Source organism: Phacochoerus africanus, chromosome 2 (assembly GCF_016906955.1).
Source record: "Phacochoerus africanus isolate WHEZ1 chromosome 2, ROS_Pafr_v1, whole genome shotgun sequence".
NCBI classification, from domain to species: Eukaryota; Metazoa; Chordata; class Mammalia; order Artiodactyla; family Suidae; genus Phacochoerus; species Phacochoerus africanus.
The window spans coordinates 130,333,873-130,348,516 of NC_062545.1; the positions used below are offsets into that span (position 1 = coordinate 130,333,873).

General features: G+C 37.5%; 1 protein-coding gene across 4 annotated transcripts in view; it reads left to right on the forward strand.

The window, feature by feature from the left end:
- The window catches only part of UBR1 (ubiquitin protein ligase E3 component n-recognin 1), a 139,907-nt gene that overhangs the window by 88,787 nt on the left and 36,476 nt on the right, over positions 1-14,644 (forward strand). For all 4 annotated transcript variants that reach the window (XR_007133108.1, XM_047766565.1, XM_047766566.1 and 1 more), the window contains 6 exons: positions 1,695-1,900; positions 4,919-5,012; positions 6,066-6,215; positions 9,040-9,137; positions 12,673-12,766; positions 13,751-13,899. Coding sequence is in view for 3 of the 4 variants with exons in the window: in XM_047766565.1 (XP_047622521.1) it covers positions 1,695-1,900; positions 4,919-5,012; positions 6,066-6,215; positions 9,040-9,137; positions 12,673-12,766; positions 13,751-13,899 (791 nt within the window). In the remaining variant the exon portion in view is untranslated. The remainder of the gene's footprint in view (positions 1-1,694; positions 1,901-4,918; positions 5,013-6,065; positions 6,216-9,039; positions 9,138-12,672; positions 12,767-13,750; positions 13,900-14,644) is intronic.

Here is a 14,644-nt window from a genome sequence, read left to right on the forward strand (position 1 = left end):
GCAATATTTCAGGGAGTTTCTTGCACAAATACAGAGGCAATATTGTACAGCCATGGCCTTTGAAGTCAGATCATCTGGGTTAAATCCTGGCCTGATTACTTCGTAATGCTGAATCATTAGTTAAGTCTCTTATCATTTCTAGGCCTCAGTTTCTTCATGTGAAAAATGGAGGTAATAATAGTACCTACCTTATAGAATCATTGGAAGTATTAAATGAGGTAGCATAACTTAAAGTATTTGAAACAGTGCCTCACATTACAATTAGTGCTTATAAGTATTTGCTATTATTTATTATATTATTATTGTACACATTGAGTACATCTCAAGAATTGCTAAATCACTAAGATGTATGTTTTCAGGGGGATTTTTTTCTTTTAGGACTGCACCAGTGGCATATGGAAGTTTCTAGGCTGGGGGTTGAATTGGAGCTATAGACGCTGGCCTATGCCACAGCAATGTCAGATCTGAACCATGTCTGTGACCTACACCACAGGTCATGGCAACACCGGATCTTTAACCTACTGAGCGAGGCCAGGGATTGAACCTGCATCCTCTTGGATGCTAGTCGGGTTAGTTACCACTGAGCCACAATGGGAACTCCAAGATGTACGTTTTTAATTTTAACAGCAACAAAAATAGAATACAAACTAAAAGCCTAATCAGAGTGAATAGATAAAACTGTTATGACACATACAGTTAGAGTACTCTGTAGCCATTAAAAATAATGTTTCTGGAATTTCCCTCGTGGTGCAGCAGGTTAAAGATCATTGTTGCCACAGCTGTGGTGCAGGTTGTAACTACGGTGCTGGTTCAGTCCCTGCTTTGGGAACTGCCACATGCTGTGAGTGTGGCCAAAAAAAATAATATTTCTGAAGAAATTTTTAATAACATGGAGAAAACAGCTAATCTATAAGTGAATCAAGCAGGACACAAACTGTATATGTAGTGTGATCTCAAATACTTATAAAAAATGTTTTATAAATAGCAAACTGGAAGGAAATACATAAGTGGCTTTCTCTAGGCTGTGAGAGTATAATGATTTTTATTTTTTCTTTACACTTTCCTAGACTTTCCAAAATTTCTTAAGCACATGTTACTTTTGTGTGTGTGTGTATATGTGTGTGTCTTTTTGCCTTTTCTGGGGCCTCACCCATGGCATATGGAGGTTCCCAGGCTAGGGGTCTAACTGGAGCTATAGCTGCTGGCTTACGCCACAGGCACAGCAACGGGGAATCTGAGCCGCATCTGCAACCTACACCACAGCTCACGGCAACGCCAGATCCTTAACCCACTGAGCAAGGCCAGGTATCGAACCCGCAACCTCATGGTTCCTAGTCAGATTTGTTAACCACTGAGTCACGACAGGAACTCCTACATTTTACTTTTATAATCAGAAAAAGATAACCCAGCTTCTTGGTACAATAAGTTAAATAAAATTATAATATCATTATACTTTGTCATATGCATTTTTTTTCCACTTAGTAACACAGAATGTATTTTCTAAGTAAGCAAATTAACTGATAAAAGACAGAAAAATCAGGGGGGAAGATTTTAAGCTAATATTGCTAAATATCATTTTTATTTCGATATTTTTATTCTTAAAGTTCTTGCCCTGCAGTTACTCAAAATCTACCAAAATATAAAGACAAGTAACCAAAACATGTGTCCTCATTTCTGGTCGTTTCTCTTGGTAGCACCCCAGGAGTCAGTGACTACTCTAGAATTGCTTTGGGTCCTAAACGGGGGCCGTCTGTTACTGAAAAGGAGGTGCTGACATGCATCCTCTGCCAAGAAGAACAAGAGGTGAAAATAGAAAATAATGCCATGGTATTATCGGCCTGTGTCCAGAAATCCACCACCTTAACCCAGCACAGGGGAAAACCCATAGAACTCTCAGGGGGTATGTATTATTTAATAAATACCTTTTTGAGCGTTTCTTTTCATATTTATGTAATTAGAAAAAAGACTATCTAAAAGAAGTTTGGGAGTGAGGTTGTATTTTTTAGCCTTATTTGGTCAGATCACAATTTACCCATTTACCCATTGATTCAACCTAGGTTTTTACATGCCAGGTTGGCTCCTTTGTCTATTTTTAAATTTTTGGTTAGCACATGGCCACAATGCTCATTTTCTCTATCTTTCTATCTCCATTTCTCTTTGCTGAACTATTGGAAAGTAGGATGCAGGCATCATGATATTTCATCCTTAAATATTTCCAAATGCGTTTTCTAAAACTAAGGACATAATCTTTATATATCTATCATCATTATATATTTAAGATAATAATAATTCAGGAATGTCACCTAATAATAAACTCATATCTCAGCTTCCCCAATTGCTTTCAAAATGTCTCTCTCTCTTTTTTTTTTGCTTTTTTTTGTTTTGTTTTGTTTTTCAGGGCCGCACCTGCGGCATATGGAGGTTCCCAGGCTAGGGGAATCTGAGCTACAGCTGCCAGACTACACCACAGCCACAGTAATACGGGATCTGAGATGCGCCTGCGACCTACACCACAGCTCATGGCAATGCCAGATTCCCCAACCCATTGAGCAAGCCAGGGATTGAACCCACAACCTCATGGTTCCTAGTTGGATTAGTTTCTGCTATGCCATGACAGGAACTCCCAAATGTCTCATTTTAGCTTGATTTTTTTTTCCCATTTAGGATCCAGTCATGTTTCGTACGTTGCTTTTGTTATATCTGTTTTAATCTATAATAGTCGCCTGCCTTTTCCTTTTTATTTTTCCTGTGGCAATAACTTTTTCGAAGACTGTAGGCCAGTTGTCCTGTACAGTGTCTTACATTGGAACTTGTCTAATTGTTGCTATATGATTAGGTTCTTGTTAAACATTTTCTTGGCTAGAGTACTAATTAGGTAATTTATTGTACTTCTTATATTGTATCAGGAGTTAACTGCTTCATTTATTTATTTTTGTCTTTTTAGGGCTGCATCTGCAGCATATAGAAGTTCCTAGGCTAGGGGTTGACTTGGCGCTATAGCCACTGGCCTATGCCACAGCCGCAACACCACCAGATCTGAGCTGCATCTGTGACCTATACCACAGCTCCCGGCAACGCCAGATCCTTAACCAACTGAGCAAGGCCAGGGATCGAATCTTCGTCCTTATGGATAGTAGTTGGGTTTATTACTGTTGAGCCACAATGGAACTCCCATTAACTGCTTTGTTTTTAAAATACTCTTCGAGGAGTTCCTGTCATGGCTCAGCAGTTAACAAACCCAACTAGCATCCATGAGGACTCGGGGGTTTGATCCCTGGCCTCACTCAGTGGGTTAAGGATCTGGTATTGCCATGAACTCTGGTGTAGGTCACAGACATGGCTCGGGTCTGGCATGGCTGTGGCTGTGGTGTAAGCCACCGGCTTATTTGACTCCTAGCCTGGGAACCTCCATATGCCACAGGTGTGGCCTTAAAAAGACAAAAAAAGGACAAAAAAAATTTGTTTTAAATAAAATACCCTTGGAATAATATAAAAAGGCTAATATTTAATGAATATTTATATGTGCCAGGCATTAAGTACTTTATGTATCTTTACTCACTTAATCCTCACAACAGTCCTGTGAATTAGGTACCAATATTGGCTCCATTTACAGATGAAACTGAGTCACAGAGAAATCAAGTAATTTATCAGAGGTTATAAGTTATAAATGATGAAATCAGGTTTGGACTCCATTTCTGTGCTCTTATCCAGGGGATTATGATAACCCTAAATATCCCTTCAAATTATCCAGTCAAATCACTCTTAAAACTGCAAAAGTAAATTGTGTTTGGATCATAGAAAATCACTTCAACAACCAAGGTAATGCAACTTAAAACCTAATGTTAAAATAAAAATACAAATCAAGAATAGAAGTTGTCAGTAATCCCTACTAATTTTAGAATCGGACCTGGAAATCTAGCTTTATATTTTCTTTCTTTCTTTTTTCTTTTATTTATTTTTGTCTTTTTAGGCCATACCCACGGCATATGGAGGTTCCCAGGCTAGGGGTCTAATTGGAGCTGCAGCTACCAGCCTACACCACAGCCACAGCAATGCAGGGTACAAGCTGCATCTGGGACCTACACTACAGCTCACTACAACGCCAGATCCTTAACCCACTGAGCAAGGCCAGGTATCGAACCCATGTCCTCATGGATACTAGTCAGGTTCGTTAACCACTGAGCCATGACAGGAACTCCCCTTTTTTAACTTACTATTAGGAATATATATCCCTCGGGAGTTCAGGATATGAACTCTAATCAGAGCAACTAATTAGTTTGTGGAAAGCAAGTACAGTGAAAATTTTAAGTTGGTAACTTTTCATATCAGTTGTGGCGCAGCAGGAAAAAATCTGACTGGTATCCATGAGGATGCAGGTTTGATCCCTGGCCTCCCTTAGTGGGTTAAGGATCTGGTATTCCTGTGAGCAGATGCCGCTCAAGTCCTGAGTTGCTGTGCCTGTGGGAACTTCCATATGCTGTGAGTACAGCCCTATAAAGCAAAAAAAAAGAATATATATATACACCTTCTGCTGCAGTGCTACGGGATTGGCGGTGTCTTGGGTGCGCTGGGACGTGGGTTCAGTCCCCAGCCTGACATGGTGGGTTAAGGATCCAGCATTGCTGCAGCTGTGGCTTAGGTCTCAATTGTGGCTTGGATCTGATCCCAGACCTGGGAAATCCATATGCTGCAAGGCAGCCAAAAATGAAAAAAAAATTTTTTTAATAAAAAAAATTAAAAAACAAATATATATATATATGTATGTATCCTGCTATCATGATATTGTGACACTTCTCTTGGACATTCCTAAGAAAGTTTATGATTAGAATTTTAAACCTGATAACGTCTCTTTTTGTTTTCTCTTTGTGATTGTGGGGCAGATGAACATATACCTCTTATTTTTCTCTTTGTGTGTCAGAAACCCTGGACCCACTTTTCATGGATTCAGACTTGGCCCATGGAACTTACACAGGAAGCTGTGGTCATGTAATGCATGCAGTGTGCTGGCAGAAGTAAGTTGTCCTCCTGACATGTTCCTAGAAGCTAGGAATGTTGAAGTTCACTAAAGGCCACAAAAAGACATGTTTTCTCATGTCTTCTTTTCTATTTTGAATAATTGAAGCAATTTTAATTACTGATTTTGTTTGTATAATATTCATCATAGTATCATCCTTAGAAATTGATGTGAAAAGTTATCAACTTAAAATTTTCACCGTACTTGCTTTCTGCAAATTAGTTGCTCTTGATCAGTAGTTGTCTAAAAGAAATAGTAATCTGTATAAAAATCTCAAAACAGACTGATTGGCACAATATTGTTAATCAACTATACTTTGATAATTAAAAAAAAAAATAGAGTAAAAAGTACCTTTGAGATAGAGTAGGGCATGAAATTCCAGTTCTATCTCTGGAAGAGATAAAAATTCAAAAATATAATTCCTAGGATACATTTTGTGTCGGTTTTACTCTTTTGATTAAAATACATACTTTAACTGTAATAGCCCTTGCTACTTAAGTTGGTTATTGGAAACTGAGGGGAGGTAGCACCTATACTGTATCTTCATGCTGTTGAGGCAGGAGACAAGTTATAATTCTGTAAAACTGTTTTAAATTTGTTCTGCCCTGATGTGTGCTCCAGTTTGTCTCCCAAGGAATGTGCATTTTTTTTCTATAATTATAATTTGTTGATTTTGCATATAATTCTAAAGCTGTTTATTGTGGCAGAAATTCCAATTTTTTTTTCACACAGATTAGAGCAAAGATTCGTGTGTCTTTTTTTTTTTTTTTGTCTTTTCTAGGGCTGCACCCATAGCATATGGAGGTTCCCAGGCTAGGGGTCCAGTCAGAGCTATAGCCGCTGGCCTACACCAGAGCCATAGCAATACCAGATTCGAGCTGTTTCTGCGACCTACACCATAGCTCATGGCAACGCTAGATCCTTAACCCACTGAGCAAGGCCAGGGATTGAACATGACCTCATGATTCCTAGTCGGATTCACTGACCACTGAGCCACAGTGGGAATTCCCATGTGTCATTTTGAGTAGAACTTTGTCTTGGAATTTTGCAGGTACTTTGAAGCTGTACAGCTGAGCTCTCAGCAGCGCATTCATGTTGACCTTTTCGACTTAGAGAGTGGAGAATATCTTTGCCCTCTTTGCAAGTCTCTGTGCAATACTGTAATCCCCATTATTCCTTTACAACCTCAAAGGATAAACAGGTATGTTTTAATTTTTGTTTTATTTTTATGTTTTGGTTAATTTTTAACTTTTCTTTAATCCTTTTATTTTGACTGTTTTTAATTAGATTACTAGTTTCTTTTTTGCTATAATTAATTAAAACTTTTTCATTTCATAACATATTCAACTTTAAAAATGTGAATAAAAGTTCCAAGTTTTGGCTTCTAAGTTAACTGGGATATTCTTTTATCAAATATACGTGTTTTATATATGTCTTCCAATACCCATTAAAGCAGTATAACTTTGATCTTTATCTTAGCACTCACAGAAGGAGAAATGATGCAAAGAAGATCCAGTTCCTTTCTTACAGTCCTTTGCCAACGTTTGAGTTGCTATGTGGAGTTTGTTTGCTCTGCAGGTCTTTGTATTATTATTTTTATTCTATTTTCCCCAAGATCCAAATGCTGCAGTTGTAGAGATATGGACAAAAATGTTAACTAAAGAAGTAAATAAAAACACTAGATTCATGTATGAATAGTTTTTTAGTGTTTAGAATAAATTTTGTAACTTTTATATTCTGACCATCTTTGAATAGAATTTAACAGCAAACTCATTAGTTTTTTATGACAACTAGAACATTAATTGTATGTTTCTGTATTCTTAACTGTTCTATGTGATAATAACAGTACTATTTATTATTGTTGTTATTTCAGTTTCTTTAAAACTCAATGCATTTATAGTGGTAGTTTTGCTAAAGAAAATGATTTTGTAGATAAAACACTTTTTACATGTTTCCACAACAAAAGAGTTCAAAGGTGTTACATTTGGCAGTTAGGATTAATAAGTATTGTTCTGTCTCTATTATTCCATGTCATTAAAAAATGTAGTTTTGAAATTATCTTCTACTTAGTATATTGGGACATAGAATGTTATCTTTCAGGAAGAAGGCATCAGAAAGATTTTTCTTTTATTTTTTGACTAACTCATATGTTTTAGACATTCTGTCAAGCACTAGCTACATTTTTTTAAATTCCCAAAATAGTTTGATGAAATAGGTACTGTTATTCCCATTTAAAGATAAGGAATTAGAGACTGTGAATAGTTTTTTATTTGTCCCAGGACAGACTGAGGATTTGAACCTAGACCTGACTCCAAAGCCTCACCTAAACTATACGTATGATGACAAAGATAAAATAAGTCATAGTAAAACAAAGTAACTGTCCAACCTCTTGTTAGCCTGTGCAAGCCTGTTTTACACAGTGGTTGCCCAAGTAAGAATTATTAAACATGTAAATTACTCTCTAAAGGAATATTCTCTAAAGAGCTATAAAGCACTTTCTTTCCTTGATATCTCTAAGAATAGGATGCTTCTTGGCAGTCCTTTCTAAAGTTAGACTAATCCTTAGAACTAGGTCTCTTCAGATCCTGTGAGACATTTAATCTGTAGTGTCAATTTTGTTACTTAGGATCTGAACTGCATAATTATACATAACATTTTTTTGAGGCATTTGAACCGTGTAGTTGAATATATTTACCTCTTTTACTAGAAAATCAACCTGAGTATAACCTAAGATACTAAAGTTAAGAGTATATAATAAAAACTTTATTAGTTTTGACAAAGCTAGTATTTTTAAAGAAAATTGGGCATAACCAATCAGAATACAGCTTTTTTGGTTTGTTTTTTGTTTTTGTAGTGTTTTATTTTTACACTTTTATTTTTAAGAACTGAAAAATTCTTAGTTTACATTTGTTCCCAGATATGTGAATTTTGGCACAGTTCCTTGTATATTTTAACGCACAGTTGTTCTTTCAATAAGCACATTTCTACTTTATTGTCCTTTTTAATAGCACTGTTTCTTGTCCCCCTTGGTTGTTAATAACAGTTCAGGTCAAGTCCTTGCCCTTATGGAATATATGTTACAGAGAGGAGAGACCATCAATAAACATATAAATACAGAGTGTTGAATAGTGAGAAATACTATGAAAAACTAAATTGGCAGCATAAAGGGCCAGAGACAGACCAGTGTGTGAAGCTCTTTATAGATAGAGTCGGCAGGGAGCTCCTCTGAGATGATGCCATTTGGATAGAGACCTGAATGAAATGAAGGACAAGCAGTGCTACTCTCCGAGAGAAGAAAATTCCATGCACAGGCAGTATCAAGAGCAAAGACCCTGAGGTAGGAACACATCAGCATATTGGAGGCGCAGCAAGAAGGCGGTATGCTTGGAATGGAGCAAGCAAGGAATCAGATCTTAAAAGGGCTTATGAGCTAAGATTAGAAGTTAGAATTGTATTATTTGTGATGGAAACCATTAGAGTATTTTGAATAGGGAAATGGTATGATCTGACTTATCTTTAAAAAGAGCTTTCTGACTGTTATATGATACATACATAGATAATAATGAAACACCATTTTGGAAGCAGGAAGGTCCACGTGAGAAATAATGTAACTTGGATTGGGGAGTAATGATGGAGGTAGAAAAAGTGATCAACTTGGGATATATTTAGAAGGTAAAACCTGCAAGACTTGCTGATAGATTAAAATGTGGGTTATGAGGGAATCAGATAAATTATTGATGTCACCTAGTTTTTGACTTAAGCAACTAGAGTGGTAATTTCCATTTACTGCCCTTATTTCCAGGTGATGGGCATGTGGGTGGTATCTTATTCTTTGTGCTTTGAAAATTCTCTTCCCTCCTCAAACTGCATTTTAGGCACACATGTTTCTCTGACCTAGGAAGGTAATCTGGAGGAATTTGACTTTTTCGTATAGCCATTTATCCAGAGACAGACCATACGAACTTCAGCTTTTCAGTTTGACTTTGTGCCAATGGCTTTAATTATTTTTAAATATCATTTTTCAGTGAGAATACAGAAGCGCTTGCTCAACTTTTGACGCTGGCACGATGGATACAGACTGTTCTAGCCAGAATAAGAGGTTATAATGTGAAACATGCTAAAGGTTTGCTTAAAATTATTTTATATTTAGCTGTGTCAGATTTAAGTCTTAAAGTCTTTTGAAAGAACTTATTACTCTGAAAGTATGGTTAGCAAATACAGATTTGTTAAATATCAGAAAATAAAGGTTTTTTTAGGCCACAGCTAAGTTTGGCTTAAATCATTTTACTCAATAATTTTTCATACCAGGAGGCAAACAGTAATTAATCTGGAGTCACAATGCTTGGGTTTAAATCTTAGATTCATCACTTACTAATCTGCGTGATCTTGGATAGGTTACTTAACTTCTCTGTGCCTCAATTTTCTTATTTGCAAAGTGGGAATAATTATAATACCTATCTCAGTGATGAAGAATTGAGATATCCTATATAAAGTAGAACAGTGCATGGTACATAGTAAATACTGTATAAATGTTAGCTATTATTATTGCTAATATTGTTAATGTGTATTAATATTAATGACAACAAGAAAAAGCATTTGAAAATTATTACTGGAGTTCCTGTTGTCGCGCAGTAGTTAACGAATCTGACTAGGAACCATGAGGTTGCAGGTTCGATCCCTGGCCTTGCTCAGTGGGTTAAGGACCTGGCGTTGCTGTGAGCTGTGGTGAAAGTTGCAGACGCGGTTCGGATCCCGTGTTGCTGTGGCTCTGGTGTAGGCTGGTGGCTACAGCTCCAATTCGACCCCTAGCCTGGGAACCTCCATATGCCATGGGAGGGGCCCAAGGAATGGCAAAAGCCAAAAAAAAGAAAGAAAAAGAAAATTATTACCTCATCTATCTGTTATTCACAATTGAAAGATGAGACTACCTAAAAACTCTGAAAAGTAAATAATGGCAGGCAGATTGGGGAGGGAAGTCAGAATCTGAAGAATGATTAGTATAGGCAGTTTCCTGTTTTTTTTTCCCTCCTTTATTTCCAGTTTTTGACCCCAGGGTAGCCTGAGTCACAGAACTATGCAATGGACGTGAGCAGTTAAAGGAAAAAAAAAAAAAAAAAATCCAGCAAAGATGCCATTTTCCTGGCTAGAGGACTGGGAAAGAAACCCCTCAGAACTGGAGAGTGTAAAAGGAGGCCCTGCTGTGTTTTTTTTTTTTCCCTTCTTTTGTCTCTTTGTCATGGACAGCCCCAGTCAGGGAGCTATACTACCATTGTTGGCACATAGACATCTTAAATCCCAAGAGAAAACCAGTCTTACTGGCCAGAGGAACTGAGAAAAAAAATGGGCTTTACTATGCTCCAAAGAATGCAGGATGAATCCTCATTATTATTATTTTTTTCTGTCTGCCTCACAACCTAACCCCAAAGTTAGCCCTAGTCACATGAACCTGCATGATAGCACAGGGGACTAAAACTGAGAGAAACTTGTCATTTTGACCAGAAGAACTGGGGGGAAGGATTCTTAGGGCTAGTGAATATGGGAGAAATCCCAGAGAAGAGAGAGCTATAGCAGGGTATCTCCTATTTTTGAGACCGTCACAAGTCCTGAGCTCATCCCTAAGCTGCACATGTGTGGAACAAGCCCAAAGAAGCATAGCAACAGTTTTGAGAACAAAGCTACATTAAACCACCACTCAAGTGCCTTAAGTAGTACATGTACTAGCAGACAAACAACATAGCAAAGGTTCTGAAAACTAATATAAGAATCACCACTCACAGCGAGTGAAACAGAACTTGTTCAACTTAATTGGGTTGACTGCCTACTAGAACAAAAAGGGTACATTTTTCCAGAGAATTTTAATGGGAGTCAATAATATTCAAATATATTCATGTTGTAATATCCAAGATATCCAAGATATGGTCCAAAATTCCTCAAAATACAAAGAATTAGGAGGATCTGACCAACTCTCAAGGAGCAGTCAACCAAATGCCAATCCTGAGTTTTGTTTTTTTTGGGGTTTTTTGCTTTTTTAGGGTTGCACCCATGGCATATGGAGGTTAGGCTAGGGGTCAAATTGGAATTGTAGCTGTTGGCCGCAGCCACAGCAATGCAGGATCTGAGCTGTGTCTGCAAACTACATCACAGCTCACAACAACACCGGATCCATAACCCGATGAGCAAGGCCAGAGATCGAATCTGCGTCCTCATGGATGCTAGTCAGATTCGTTAACCACTGAGCCATGATGGGAACTCCCTGCGATGTTCTAATGTTGAACTTTTCAGACAAAAAGTTTAAAGCAGCCCTATAATCATGAAACATGAGGTAAGGGTGAACACTTATGAAATGAATGGGAAGATAGGCATTCTTAGCAGAAAAAAATAGAAACTATTAAAAAACAACCAAATGGAGATAATAGAATTGAAATGCTATATATAAAATAAAAATTGGAAGGGCTCAGTAGTAGAATGGAGAAGGGGAAATAAGAGTCAGGGAATTTGAAATTAGATGAGTAGAAACTATACAATCTGAGAAATAGAGAAAAGTGATAGAAAATAAACCAACGTAGCCTTAGGCACATATGGAACCTTTATTCCCCCCTTTAATCCTACATTTTTGTCATTGAAGTCCTGAAAAGAAAAAAGATGGTAAAGAAAAAAGTATTTGAGGAGTTCCTGTTGTGGCTCACTAGGTTATAAACCTGACTAGTATCCATGACAATACAGGTTCAATCCCTGGCCTCACTCATTCAGTTAAGGATGTGATATTGCCATAAACTACAGTGTAGGTCACAGATGCGGATCAGATCTGGCATTGCTGTAGCTGTGGCGTAGGCCAGCAGCTGTGGCTCCAATTCAGCCCCTAGCCTGGGAACTCCCATATGCTGCAAGTGTGGCCCTAAAGAGCAAAAAAAAAAAAGGAAGTTTTATTTACAGATTTGGAGTTTCTCTTGTGGCTTAGGGGGTTTAAGAACTCAACATAGTGTCTGTGAGGATACAAGTTCAATCCCTAGCCTTGCCCAGTGAGTTAGGAATCTGGCATTAGAGTTCCCGTCATGGCTCAGCAGAAATGAATCTGACTAGTATCCATGAGGACTCAGGTTCAATCCCTGGCCTTGCTTAGTGGGTTGAGGATCTGGGGTCACTGTAGCTGCCGTATCCGGGGTGTAGGTCTCAGATGCAGCTCAGATCTGGTGTTTCTGTGGCTATGGTGTAGGCTGGTGGTTACAGCTCCAATTGGACTCCTAGCCTGGGAACCTCCATATGCCATGGGTGCAGCCCTAGAAGAGACAAAAAAAGAATCTGACTGCTGCAACTTGAGTCACTGCAGAGCTGCAGGTTCAGTCTCCAGCACAGTTGGGTTATAGCAGTGTAGGTCACAGCTGCAGCTTGGACTGAGCCCCTGGCTTGGGGATTTCCATATGCCGCAGGTGTGGCCATTAAAAAAAAAATGTACATGTGTAACATTTATATGGAGAAAAAAGAATATCACCCAAATGCTATCTGGTTATCTGGGTGGAGAATTTTTGAATGATTATTTATTGCTTATCAACATTTTCTGAATTTTCTAAGATGATCATATGTAATTTGCAAAAGCTAGAAACGTGTGTGTCAGACTAAACTCCCATGATTTTTCTTTCTTTTTACTTTTAATTTGTAAGGAGAACATGCAGCAGTTCCATTCTTGTTTGATCAAGGAATGGGTGATTCCACTTTTGAGTTCCATTCTATCCTGAGTTTTGGAGTCCAGTCTTCGTAAGTATCTAAACAGTTAAGGGAAGTTTGTAAGTGGTTGTGAAAATAAGAGCAAAGAACATTCCTTCTTTCCTTCCATTTTTCTATCTGTCCTTCCTTCCTGCTTTATTTGTAAAATTGTTTTCTATATCCCATTTTTACCTTACTGCTTTCTCCCTAGAATTTTATTTGTATTAATGAAATTAAGTGGTTTGAGATATAAAGTAATATGTATTAGGATGAACCATGCCATGACCAGCAAAAATGCCATTTTTATACAGTCTAATCTATAAGAACCAAATTTAAGAGACTTTAGTTAAAGTCACATCTGAGTTGCTCTGTGACTTCTAAAATGTCTCAGATCACCCTACCCTTGCTGTAGTTCATTTTTCTTGTTTGTAAAATTGAGACAGTGGCCTCCAGACTTAGCTCATAAAGTTATTTGAAGATATTTATGTGAAGCCACTTTGAAAAATATAACATTATTATTTAACGAATATTACCTTAGGTACATATTTCTAGTTGTGAGCCTTGTTTATGTTTACGCATTGCTACTGAAAATACTTGTTACTTGTTACAAATAGAAGTTCAGGAAACTAGAAATCATCACTCTTAGCACATGTATTGTTATACACACACACACACACACACACACACACAGTCAACCCAAAAAAACTTCTTAGTCCCTTTTCCATACACTAAAACAATCTGTTTCCTCTGAAATTTAATCCTTCTCTATAGTCTGACCCTTAATTTGAGCCTGGACCCTTTTTACTGTGATCATTTACTGTATCTTTTATAAGAAGTGAAGTTATCTGGGTTGTTACCATTTTCTAAGAGATATTTTTCTACCTATAGGAGTTAGAGTTCTGCTTTTCCCATTTTTCTTAATGAAAAAATCTTCACAGAGGCATTTATCTCTAAGTTGACAGAGGTAGTTTACTTCTGAGTAGGTAGCCCCCTTTTACTAAGTCATTATAGAAATTTTTCTTGTTTTATTTCTAGGATAAAATACTCTAATAGCATCAAGGAAATGGTCATTCTCTTCGCCACAACAATTTATAGAATTGGATTGAAAATGCCTCCTGATGAAACAGATCCTCGAATCCCCATGATGACCTGGAGCACATGTGCTTTCACTATCCAGGCAATTGGTAAGGCCTATAAAAGAAGGGGTTTAGAGTTTTATAGAAACAATTAACTTTGACCAAAAATTATTCTTTTTTTTCCTTGATGGCATGGAATACTTTGACGTGTTTGAGGACTGTTGCTACTTCAGTAGATTAGTGTGGCATGATGCCACTTAGTCTGATAATTTTTTTGTATGGATCTCTTTTAACTACAAAATGGGCATAAACTGAAAATGCTTGGAAGGGACAGCACGAATCAAGCTATATTCAAAAGGTGGCAGAATTAAAACACTGGAAGATCAAGAGAAAAATGTAAAGGAAGAAGAATCAAGCTAGAAATGTCAAGTAACTTATTTCTTCTACAATTTAAAGATAAACCATAGTCCACTAAAAAAATTACCAGAAAAGGGAGAGACAGATTAGCAGGAAGAAACCAAGCAAGTCTGAAGGGATGGCTCTATCAAGTTCTCTGCAGTATTGAAAGCTTCTTATAGAAAAGTGTAGCTATCAAATCAACATTTTGTACACCTTAACTGTACACAGTGTTATAAGTCAACTGTATCTCAAAGCTGGGGGACAAAAGAAAGAAAAGTGTGTCAGTGAAGATTTGCTTAGCTTTAGTTAGTATATTTGCTGCTGGCAGTCACAGGGTAGAGTTCTACATGAAAAAAAATTAAGGATTGTAATTCTCAGATCTCCCATCGTGGCTCAGCAGTAACGAACCTGACTAGTATCTATGAGGATATGGGTTCGATCCCTGGCCTCACTG